Raw genomic sequence first — 12,410 nt, 5'->3', positions numbered from 1 at the left:
TCTGTGGACTACAGTTCCCACCAGGATGATGAGAGTTGTGGTCCAAGGGATCTGGTGGATCCCTCATTAGCTACCATTGGATTAGTGCGTCATGCTGGGACTGATGAGACCCCGATTCAAATGTGACGGGTAGCCATGAAGCTGACCAGGGTACATCCACATTCAAAGCATTGTTATTATTAATTATTGAATTTATATACCACCCTATACCCAGAGGTCTCAGGGAGGTTCACAGAACAAAATCAAAATATAAAACCACAAAATATATAATCAAAATAAAAACAACAACCCAATAACCCTCCCCCCGCAAAAAGTAATAATAATCCTGAGAACTGCTGTTTGTTAAGGGCGCTAAAAATGGCAGTTCTGTGAGAAGTTAAACACAAAATTCCCAGGATTCTTTGGGGGAAACCATTACTGTTAAAGTAATATGACTGGTGTGAATGTGACCAAGGGGCCTTAGGCCAGGGATTCTTTCTTCAATCTCGTTTGAAAAATAGAAAGAAGCTTGTATTCTGCCTTGAGCCTTGGACGAACAATGAGATGCACGTGAAATGAATATACTTCTATGTAAACGTACATAGGGTTCTGTTTTTAGACTGAATCCTAGCCGCTGGGCCAGTTGTACCAAGCTTGCACATGCGCAACCCATAAAGGCTGCAGTCCCAATGTGACTAACTTTTGAGAGTCTGCGTGGTTGTTAAAAAAACCCCGAACCAGGACCTGGGGGACCAGGGTTCAAATCCCCTTTCAGTCACGAAGCTCACTGGGTGGCCTTGGCGCAGCCGCCATCTCTCTTCCTAACCTGCCCCACAGGCAACACTTCGCCAGCACTGGGTGTGAGCCAAAGGGGCGCATAAACAGCGCCCTTGAGAGCATGCGCAGGAGGCAAGGTGCTTCAACAAACTCCATTCCCAAAGGAACTGTTGCGAAAAGAAGTTTGGCCATCTTTTGTAACGCTGTGCGAGGCCAAAACTTGGTGCCCCCCAAACGGGATGGTCTCCATATTGTGCCCTCTCCGCTCAATGCAGTGTATGTGTGTGTAAAACCGCCTGCACCATCCTGAATAAGAAATCAGAAATATTTGGAGGCGGCCACATTTCTGTCCTCGCTCTGGAAACACCATGACCAAAGTCACAGGGTTGTCCTGAGGACGATATGGAGAGCAGGGAAAGGCCACCTTGGAGGAAGGAGTGGGATAGGAATATAAATATGTTAACTGGAGGGTCGTGAGGCGAAGCGTGCTCCAAAGAGGAGGCCAAGTCTGAAGGCTTCGGACGGAGCCACGAGGCTGAGGGGAAAGCGCGGCTGGCGGAGGGGGAACAAGTTCCCGCCAATTTCCCCCTCACGGAGCCGGCGCCATTCCCTCCCCTCCTCGCCCAGCGACGGGGCCTCTCCAGCGGCGGAGAACAAGCGGGCAAGGAAAGCCATATGGCGCCAGGCGACGACTCTTCCCAAATCCACGCCGGGCCGCTTCTCCCTCTGGGGAGCTGAGCGCACGCAAACCGGCGGCGGCGGCGAGGAAGAGCGCGAAGAAGGCGGAGCGGAAAGCCAAGGCCTCTTGGCGCTTACCTGGGGAGCAAGCACGCCGCGGCGGGCCTTGCTTCCGAGTAGACCTGACTAGGAAGGCGCTATGGTAGGGTGGGTGGGTGTGTGCGTGCGCGCAAGGTTTCTGGAGGCTGAAGCGGTTCCAGGGCGTCATTTCACTTTGCTAACAGGGGGGCTTGAGCAGCAGACGAGGAACTTGTGTTTCCCCGCGACTCGGGTGTCACGCCATTCTCACGAACGCGCCAATGGGCGTCGGCCTCCTTACTGAGTTCCGCGGGTTCCCAGGCTTCGCGCTTGTCTACACGGCTGCAAGCTAACGAAGCAAGTTGATGCTCAAGGAACGCGACCTAATTTGCTTTCAATGGGGTTTACAGCCTGGGATGTATAGGAATCGCGGCATAAAGCGGGTTGGGTTACACTCACTCTCTCTCTCTCTACCGGTTCACAGAACAAAAACAAAATATAAAACCACACAATGTATAATCAAAATAAAAACAACTGGGGACTTTTCTGCAATCCCCAGACGTGTGGATCTGTCTTTATCAGCGTGTCCGTTGGGGTGGTGAGGGTTCTTTTAAAGGTCTGAGTTTGCCTAAAATGTTCACAGACTACTTTAAAAATCGGTTCTTAGCATCTTTCAGGACGGAGTGGGCTATGAGTCACTGCGAAAATGCAGGCAAAAAAAATCGTAACATAGTATTGACTTATGTAAAGCGCAGCCCGATGCCCGTTTACTCGGAAGTAAATGTCACTGTGTTCGATGGGACTTGCACCTTGAAGAATGCGCACAGGATCGAAGCCTTATACAGTGCCATCCTATGGGAAGTAAGCCCCAGCGCAGGCACACACCCCCAACTTGGCCCTCCAGATGTTTTGGGACTACAATTCCCATCATCCCTAGCTAACAGGACCAGTGGTCAGCGATGATGGGAATTGTAGTCCCAAAACTTCTGGAGGGCCGGGTTTGGGGGTGCCTGCCCTAGTGGATTCAATGGGACTTACTCCCAGGTGGGAGTTGGAACTTCAGCCTTACATCCCGAGCCTATTTGCAGCCTCATCCTATGCAGGTTTACGCGGAAGTAAACCCACTTCCGTAAAATGTACTCCCACATCAACGTGCATTCCTACATTGCAGGCGGTTGGACTACATGACCCTTAGGGTCCCTTCCAACTCTCCAGCTCTTTGATTGCCAGCCGATCCCACGCGCACTTCCTCGAAAGTAAGTCTGGCTTGCTCCCATGTAAGTGGGCGCAGGAATGCAGCCTTAGCCATGCAAATGCCCCAACTTCCAGCGCATCCTTACAGCTGCAAGGAACTTTAGGAGGAAGCAGCCCGCTTGATCGTTCGTAACCGGTCTATGCCCGCAATGAGCTTGCAATCTCTAGGGAGAGGAAGGGGAAGAGATAAGGGCAGCGAGAAACGAGAGGAGGGGGGTGATGGTTAAATTGCAACAAGGGAGTTTTCTAAGTTACTTGGGCAAATGCCATCGCTTGCAAAAGTTCGTGCTGCAGCCCCTTTTGTTGCTGCCGCACATCTGAAATTTGTTTAAACGGGATGGTTTGAATGAAAAACAAAAGTTCTGCTCCAGGACTAACAAAGTTCTTCTCAGCTTGGGGAACAGGGAACACACCGACCGCTTAAAACAAGAAGGCAGTTCATAACAACATTAAACAATAATGTTTAATTACCTAGGAAACAGCAAAGAAGATGCACCTGGAGAAGCCCCATCTCATTACTTCTGCCAGGAAAGAAAAGAGGAGAACAAAACAGCCACCCGGATTTCACCTTTCTTTCTGCAAAAGAGAGAGGAAAAAGAGTAAGTTGCAGGGTTTTTATCTCCCACAGCAAAGGCAGCAAGGCATGCAGTTTTATCTCCTTACCCTTTTCTGCTCCTTCCTTCCAGCCGGGATGCAAATCTGACACTGGGAGAAAGGAATCTCCGCTTGCCCTAGAGAGAGGGAGGCTCCACTACGCAGGCGCTAGAGGGAGGGTCGGGGAGGCTGCAATCCGGGCAGGGCAACTTTCGGGAGAGCTCCTGCAAAGAGACCCTCGAGGGTTGCACAGGAACTTCTGTCCTTTGTCTCCGCGCCGAAGCACCATTATGACAGTTGTTTACTTTACAGTCGGGCAAAGAGCTTAGCGCCTTCAGGTTATTTCTGCTGCAAATATTTAGACTCGGGACTTGACTTTGGTATGCTCATCGGTTGCTTCATAGCTAAAACAGAGGACCTCCAGAACTCTAGAAGGCAATGACAGTTTTGGGTTATCAGTTAGCGTTTGGGAGCACGACTTAGGAGGACCAGGTTTCAAATTCCCACTCACTTGGCGCCCCTGGGTCAGTTGCTGCTCTCCGCCTAACCTACCTCGCAGGGATGCTGTGACGAAATGAAATACTAGTCACAAAACTTCTGGATTTACTTGGATCAAATATGATTTTGTATTCCACACCGACTGGGACCTAGAAGCATTTTAAAATGTTAACAATTCCATTAGAAAGTTCCTTAAACGATGCAGTTTCAATCCCTGATTCCCACCCCCACCCCCCCAAAAAAACACCTCTGTGTTTGTAGTAGTTTACTGAGACAAGTGAAACAAGCTGTTTACTCTTACGAAATATATGTGAAAGCTATTGATAGACAAAATGTTTTGGGTTCCATTGTAAGTCATGGTTGCCTATAGTAACTATCAATGGCAGGGGTGAGTAGATCTACTGGTGAGTAGATCTACTGATGATCTGAAGTAGACAGGCAAGGATTTTTCACCCTGTTTAACAAAGGCAACAACAAAACAAACCCTTATCTCAAGTTACATTGGTGATTTGAAGACCAGGCATGGGGAAAATGCATGATGTAACAAAGAGTGGTTTTTTGTGTGGAAGAATTGGAAACTTGCTGTTCAGTTTAGTTCTGGTACTCAGAACCTGTTCTTAGGTTCAGAATTCTTTAATTCTAAATATTTTGCACCTGGATCTTGTTGGTGGAACTCAGCGTTCTAGTAAAAGGCAATGTTGCTCCTGTAAGGCTGAAGTCTAGCTACCCCCTGAGGTATGTTATAAGTGACAATAACTCACAGCACTAACCTACCCATCTTTACTCAACAGTAAGTCCCACTGAATTCAATGGGACCTACTTCCAGGTGTGTATTGTAGCCTGAGTATACTTATTACCTCCTATGTACTTCATGTCAAGTCTGTAACGAACTGCAGAGTTTTGGGCTCCAATATCATGCCATCCATGTTTTGTTTTGTTTTTTGACATCCAACCTGAAGAAGTTCTGAAGACGGACATTTTAACTGTTCCTTATAAAATATATTTTACTGTTGCTATAGCCATTGGCTAATGCAAATAAAGTTTTATCTTATCTTATCCATCTCTATATTGTCCTGAAGGTTTTAGTTTTTGAACTTTTCATTCACAATTAGTTTGGGGCAAATTGATGATGAAGTAGAGCACCTGTTGCATTGATTGAATGGCTTGGTCTCTGAGGACTATGGGTTGTTGTTTTTTAAAATCACAGGGTGCTTTGTAGAATTATGTGCAACATTGACCTTACCATCTGTAGGCGTTAAGCTGAAGGTTTATGATCTGTTCTGTGTTTGTCTCAGGCAGTATTGTGGATTATTGGGTTGATGTGTGGGGTGCTGAGGTAGGAAAGGCATAAGATTCTAGTATTCTAGTCCTGTCCAGCACAAAAAAATTCCATAATGTGTTGTAGCTAATATCTTTATCTTGAATACATGGCAGATTATCTAATCATGAATAAGGTGTATTTCAACAAATTTGTTGGTAACACAACCCTTGTCTCTTCTTGTCAGTAGAAACCTACCTTTTATATAGCCTTCAATTGAGTTAAACTGTATTTTTTCACATTCAGAACTGTGCCCCAGTAATTTCCATGCAAGCACAAATGACAAAAAAGTCTGAAAGGTGCATTTAATGTTCCAAATTCTATATTACTGGGGAAATACCTTTATTATGCCAACCAAAATATCATACAAAGGTATTGCCCTATTATGGTCTTTAGCATCTTGCTTATGGGTCAACACAGCTACCTTCACTCTGTGTGTGACTTTTAATGCTGTTTGTGAAAAACAACCTGGGACACACGTCCCAGAAATCAACTGATATGGCCACTTAGCTGGTGTGTACTCCTTATTAAATCTTTAACTGATTATTGTGCTGATCAGTATCTTGAAATTTGCAACCCTACCATTTTTGTAACCACAGTTTAGGCAATGTGTGAGCTTGTAGACTTGCCAACATCTTGCTTAGAAAACCTGATTTAGCATCTCTTCCCGCCCCCCCCCCCCTTCTGCCCATGGCAAGAGAATGCAACAACACCACCACCCCAAAGCACTGGGAGATGGGTCTGCCTGTTGGATACAGTTTATGTCCTGGAGATGTTTATAGCCTGGGGGGAAGGGCAGCCACCCACTGATTAGGCCACCCACATTTGAGAGAGGTGAGTCATGAGGAAACGGCTGGAGGCTCTTAAAACTCACAGGGAGCCAAGGCTACTTAACCCTTTAAGTCAGGGCTTCCCAAACTGGTCCACAACCACTGAGTTCAATTCAGGTGGTCCCTGGGTGTGCCTGTGAACAACTGAATCTGGGACTTCTCCGGGATGGGCTGGAAACAATTTGAAAGGGTTGTGAAGAGGATTAAAAGCAGCAAACACATTATGTTTTATTGTACAGGCAACAATCATTTCATGCTTGTCCAATAAAGGTAAAGGTAAAGGGACCCCTGACCATTAGGTCCAGTCGTGAACAACTCTGGGGTTGCGGTGCTCATCTCACTTTACTGGCCGAGGGAGCCGGCGTACAGCTTCTGGGTCATGTGGCCAGCATGACTAAGCCACTTCTGGTGAACCAGAGCAGCGCACGGAAACGCCGTTTACCTTCCCACCGGAGTGGTACCTATTTATCTACTTGCACTTTGTGCTTTCGAACTGCAAGGTTGTCAGGAGCAGGGACTGAGCAACAGGAGCTCACCCCGTTGTGGGGATTCGAACCGCCGACCTTCTGATTGGCAAGTCCTAGGCTCTGTGGTTTAACCCACAGCACCACCCGCGTCCTACATGTGTGTGCAATTGTGAGAGACATGTACATGTGAAAAGGATCCAGAGACTGGATGGCCATTTGTCATGGAAGCTTTAGTTGAGATTCCTGCATTTGAAGGATGTTGGACCAGACGACCGTTGGGGTCCCTTCTGACTCTACAATTTTATGATTCTATACTTGGGAGTAAGTGCCATTGACTACAATGAGGCCTTCTTGGTAAACTTGCATAGGGTTGCAGCATTAGAGTATGATTTAACACAGAGGATTTTTTTAAAAAATGTACTGGAATTCTCATACACCACTCACTGTTTGCATCTGATGACTTGTCACTCAGTCAAAATATGTGAACTCCTAGGAAAAAACACTTTTATTTGATTATGCAAATACACAGTGATACAAGAAGTCAGTGTCTATACAGTGGTACCTCGGGTTAAGTACTTAATTCGTTCCGGAGGTCCATTCTTGACCTGAAACTGTTCTTAACCTGAAGCACCACTTTAGCTAATGGGGCCTCCCGCTGCCGCCGTGCCGCTGCTGCGCGATTTCTGTTCTCATCCTGAAGCAAAGTTCTTAACCAGAGGTACTATTTGTGGGTTAGCAGAGTCTGTAACCTGAAGCATATGTAATCTGAAGCGTATGTAACCTGAGGTACCACTGTATATCCAGACTATAAAAATAAATTTGATAAAATTATGAATTAGAAGTATAAATTGGGTTAGAAACATTTCTAACGGTGAGAGAACAGCCTCATTTTGTCTCACATCTAACCTAACTGAGGCTTTATTTGCACAAAGAGCAGCTACGGTGGAAAACATGTGTCTGGACAATGCTACTTCAGATTGCAGTCACATGAGTGAAGGCTGCTTGTACATACAAAGTGGAAAGTCAGAAGGTTTCCAGCTTAGTTGTGTCCCTAATAATCTAGCTTTCTGTTCCCAGCCGGGAACTGGGCCTGAGTGGTGGTAATCTTTTTGGGTGACACATGGTGCTTCAAGACTTGAAATCACACTGTTTCAGACTCCCTATCTTTAAAACCCCAACTGAGACATAGTTGTATGAGGCCCACCAACTGGAGTCTGTCACAACCACCAATATCTTTCTTGCATAGTTTGCATATTAGTCCACAGATAAGAGTCGCTATGATGCATGGAGCAACATGTCAAGCCAATAAAGTTGCAGCTAGCTTAGTACGTACAGCAACTCTGTATGCAGCTTCCAGAGTCTGCAGAAAAAGTAAAAGTCTTGTGGCACATTAAAAACTAGAACAAGAACTAGCTTCTGTGGACGGCAGTGCAGTTGGTCAGATGATCTGATGAAGTAGGCTGTACAAAAACAATAATTTTTTTGTTTTTAAGATACGGCATAAATGTTAACACACAGAGTCTATTTTCACAAAACTACAGACTGTTATCACTAGTTGGGTTCACAAAATTAGGCAACTGCTGTAAAGATTGCTGGACAAAACAGAAAGCAGCCTTATATGCAGTCAGAGGCCCTCTAGTCCAGTCAGTATGGCCTACACCAGTGATGGAGAAGCTCCGGCTTCCCAGATGTTGTGGAACTACAACTCCCATCAGCCCTAACTCTTGTCCATGCTTGTTGGGGCTGCTGAGAGGTCAAATGCCATAACAACTGAAGGACCACAGGTTACTTCTCCTTCATCAATGCCAACTGGCAGTGGCTATCCAAGGTGTCAGGCAAAATTCTCTCTCTGCCTTGCCTGGAGATGTCAGGGATTGAATTTGTTAACGGAGGAATCCGAGGGCTCCCTTGGACAAAAAGACAAAGACACCAACCAGGACAATTTGGAGCAAAACAGCAGCCTGTAGGCTTGGCCTTTATTGAAAACTGTCGCGACAGGACTCCCACCCACAACAAGATGAAGCAAGATGGAAGTCCCGAACAAAAGAAGACCCCAACTTTTATTAGCTACTAATCCCCCAAGCTACACCCCTAGAACTACATCACAACTACATCATTACATCATTGAAACATCACAAAAAGGAGGGGTTGAGGGAGGGGTTGTGGAAGTAACCTGAGTATCTTGTCACCTGGCTGGTTCCTCCTTTCCCCCTCCCCATGAGTCATTTCCAGAGGACAAAGGGGAGTTGGCAGTTTCCGGCCCCCAGAGGGAAGATCTTATCATTGTCCTTTGTTCCAGTCCGTTGAATCCACTCCCATATGCAAGTCCGTTGTGTCCTTGATGGTCTTCTGTCTGGGACCATCAAGGTTGCCATGCCAACTGGGCAGGGCTCCTGAGTATGTGTTGGTACGGTTAAGGGATTATGGCCATCCTGTATCAAACCGTCCCCCTTTGATAGTCCTTCCTTCATGGAGCAAAATAAAAGTGGACCAGTGTAAATCCGATGTACGGTTGATTTACTATGAATTTATAACAGAAACGTCGCGTATGTCGTGTGTGTGTGTGTGTCTACAAACTGAATGATGGGGGGGGGGGGTTCCTGCAACAAACTTGGAACCTTTTGGTGCAGAGCATATGCTCTGGCGCTGAGCAGCATCCCAATAATTTATATGTAAACACCAGTGACAAAGGAAAGTCTGAAATATACTCAAAATAATGCTGCCTGGGACAAATATGGCAGCTGGTTTGTCACAGGTAGCGGAGAGATTTAGATGCTGAGGTGGTTTAGGGGGGACATCGACCCACTTCTGAATACCCAAACATTAATGTTTTAGAGATCTGAATGTAAACACAAGCTGCCGTGAACAGCCTTGCTGGAAATCCTTCCAGAGTATTGCACATGTTTTCTTCTTTTCCCTGCACTTTGCGTGGGGGCAGGAGGAGACGTGATTGGGAGAGGGAATTTATTATCGCAATGTTTAAAAGTTCTTGCTGCCTCATCAATCAATCTGGGAACGGCATTGGAGGCGTAGGGTGAGGGGTAGGAGTGGGGTCTAGCAAACCACTCCTCAACTTTTCCTCCCACTCCCCTGACCTAATTATTAAGCTCCCCAGGCTCCAGAAAGAGGCATATGGGTTTAATCATTAGGCAGCGAGGTTAGGGTATTACCGAGGGAAAAGTGGTCTGCTGGTAAATAAATGTTGGTAGGTAAAGCGTTATGCAAGATGAAAGCATTCCCCTCCTGCTGTTGAGGCTTTCTGGAAATTAAGAGGGAGGGGAAAGATTTATAATTGAGAAAATAATAAATATAGGTTGTGAATTCTGAGAGTTATTGCGTGTGAAAGAACTCCAAGATAGCTGACACCAGGTGTTTAAAATACAGTCCAGGAGGTCTCAAAAGCATGAGGTCACCTGAAAGGGCATGAGAATGTTTTATAGAACAAAGCTTGTCGTGTCACACACACACACACACACACTCACTCACACACGTACGTGTACGTACCTTGGCTTATCCAGACAATCTGTTCAAAGTGTGCCTTCACAATATTTTAGGCTTCTGACGGATAATTCAGAAAGCCCTAATTATTATTTTTTTATTAAAGATTTTCTTGTTTTACAGAGGTATCTGTAATGTCTCTCGTATTTTTTCCATGTATCATTTTTACAAACTAAGCATCTTCCAAGACAACAATGCCCATTTGCACCACAAAGCACTCATAACCCACCTATGTTCAGCAGCCAGAAACACCATAACCAGACACTGGAGAGACCTGTCGGGAGTAAGCATGGACCAATGGTACCAAATAGTATGGGAAACAGCCCTACTAGAAAAATTAACCAATACAGTGGTACCTCGGGTTACATACGCTTCAGGTTACAGACTCCGCTAACCCAGAAATAGTACCTCAGGTTAAGAACTTTGCTTCAGGATGAGAACAGAGATCGTGCTCTGGCGGCACGGCAGCAGCAGGAGGCCCCATTAGCTAAAGTGGTGCTTCAGGTTAAGAACAGTTTCAGGTTAAGTACGGACCTCCGGAATGAATTAAGTACTTAACCCAAGGTACCACCCTAAACTGAAATTGACAAGGGGACAAACAGAAGAAGACCCCTTTATCCCGGTATGGCTCCCCTTTATCACATACACAGCCCAACAAGACAATGACAATAATCCACCAACAGTATAGAAACCAATATGGCTAACCTGATCCAGAAAGCCCTAATTTAAAGGCAAAATATCCCATCTGCACTTACTGAAAGAAGAAATAGCTTTGGATCCAACCAGCACACAGCCTTGCGTCCGAGGAGAGGAGAGGCAGATAGCCAGGCTGTTGTTTGCTCTCTCTTTAACAAGGTGATCTCAAGAAAGAGAGCATTTGACCTGTAGAGGAAAAACTGCAGGGAAATGGAAGGAAACTGATTGTGAGGGGAGTAGTATCAGTGGTGAAAATGGCCTATGTGCCCCAAGGTAAAGTCTGAACATACAGGGCGAAACTGAGCCAGGACATGCCTACATTTTGAGACCAATCTTTTTTCGCTCTTGTGAGAATTGCCTCTTTGCAGGTCCATAACTCGTGTTAGCCCCAGAACATGGTAGGAGTATGGCAAGGGAGGAACAGTCATCATCATCACTGCTGCTACTATCAAAAAAGTACGTTGCACTTGAATAAATTGGCCCTATTTAAGAGTTAGGGTTATAATATAACTGTAAAAATATACAGTGGTACCTCTGGTTAAGAACTTAATTCGTTCTGGAGGTCCATTCTTAACCGGAAACTGTTCTTAACCTGAGGTACCACTTTAACTAATGGGGCCTCCTGCTGCCCCTGCACCGCCGCTGTGCGATTTCTGTTCTTATCCTGAAGTAAAGTTCTCAACCCGAAGTACTACCAGGTTAGCGGAGTCTGTAACCTGAAGTGTTTGTAACCCAAAGCGTTTGTAACCCGAGGTACCACTGTACTATACTTAGAATGCATTCTAAGTAACACTCTACTTTTTCTTGTTTCATCAGCTGGGATATTAAGGGACGTGGGTAGTGCTGTGGTCTAAACCACTGAGCCTAAGGCTTGCCGATCGGAAGGTCAGCAGTTCGAATCCCCGCAACAGGGTGAGCTCCCGTTGTTCAGTCCCAGCTCCTGCCAACCTAGCAGTTCGAAAGAACATCAAAGTGCAAGTAGATAAATAGGTACCACTCCGGCGGGAAGGTAAACGGCGTTTTCGTGCACTGCTCTGGTTTGCCAGAAGCGGCTTATTCATGCTGGCCACATGACCGGGAAAAACTGTCTGCAGACAAACGTTGGCTCCCTCGGCCAGTAAAGCTAGATGAGTACCGCAACCCCAGAGTCGTTCATGACTGGACTTACGTAACTGTCAGGGGTCCTTTACCTTTACCTTAACACTCTGATTTTCCTTGTTTCATTGGCTGGAATATGAAGAACCTAGTTTGATAGGTAAAACAACATGAAGAGATCTGGGTGCTGATCCGGCTGCCTATCACAGCACAGCAAATTCAGCCATGACACGAACAGCTGAGCCACGCAGTATATTTTTCTCCCTGATCAACTCAGTCTAATGAAGAGCATATAATCTAACCCAATGCACCCCAGTCCAGTGCTTGGAAGACAATACATTCTTCACTTCACATGACAAGCCTTTTACTGCTTGTCAATTTTTTCCTGCATATAAGCTCTTAGAATGCATGACACTATGGGTTGAATTACGTTTAATCCTATGCATGTCTTTTTAGAAGTAAGAGCTGCTTAGATCAACAGGACTTACTTCCAGGTAAGTACTGTATGTATAAGATTGCATCTCAAGTCTTTAAAATCCTTTAAAACAAAACAGAAACCCCAAGGTTTCTTAACTGTCATTCAGTGTCCTTGGGACTTAGGCAAATTAGGCTTGTAATTTTATACCTGACTCTGCATCCCTTCCCTAA

General features: G+C 45.7%; 1 protein-coding gene and 1 long non-coding RNA gene across 9 annotated transcripts in view; one reads left to right on the top strand and one right to left on the bottom strand.

The window, feature by feature from the left end:
* The window catches only part of LAMB1 (laminin subunit beta 1), a 58,343-nt gene extending 54,882 nt beyond the window's left edge, over nucleotides 1-3,461 (bottom strand). The window contains exons 1-2 of one of the 3 annotated variants that reach the window (XM_081023403.1): nucleotides 3,430-3,461; nucleotides 3,238-3,342 (exon numbers count right to left, since the gene is read on the bottom strand). In XM_081023403.1, the coding sequence (XP_080879529.1) occupies nucleotides 3,238-3,277 (40 nt within the window). In that variant the 5' untranslated portion in view covers nucleotides 3,278-3,342; nucleotides 3,430-3,461. Of the gene's footprint in view, nucleotides 1-580; nucleotides 657-1,220; nucleotides 1,433-3,237; nucleotides 3,343-3,429 lie in introns of those variants that run through there. The other 2 variants (XM_081023401.1, XM_081023402.1) reach the window with 2 other exon arrangements.
* LOC308486721 overlaps nucleotides 724-12,410 on the top strand; it is an 80,216-nt gene continuing 68,529 nt past the window's right edge. For 2 of the 6 annotated variants that reach the window (XR_013991209.1, XR_013991210.1), the window contains exons 1-2: nucleotides 1,539-1,645; nucleotides 3,254-3,365. This is a non-coding gene — a long non-coding RNA (uncharacterized lncRNA). Of the gene's footprint in view, nucleotides 894-1,500; nucleotides 1,646-3,241; nucleotides 3,366-3,452; nucleotides 4,921-12,218; nucleotides 12,257-12,410 lie in introns of those variants that run through there. The other 4 variants (XR_013991212.1, XR_013991213.1, XR_013991214.1 and 1 more) reach the window with 4 other exon arrangements.

This window comes from Podarcis pityusensis (genome assembly GCF_964106645.2).
Source record: "Podarcis pityusensis genome assembly, chromosome: 10".
Lineage (NCBI taxonomy): Eukaryota > Metazoa > Chordata > Lepidosauria > Squamata > Lacertidae > Podarcis > Podarcis pityusensis.
The sequence above is the reverse complement of the archived record's forward strand: the minus strand, read 5'-3'. Positions and strand labels throughout refer to the sequence as shown.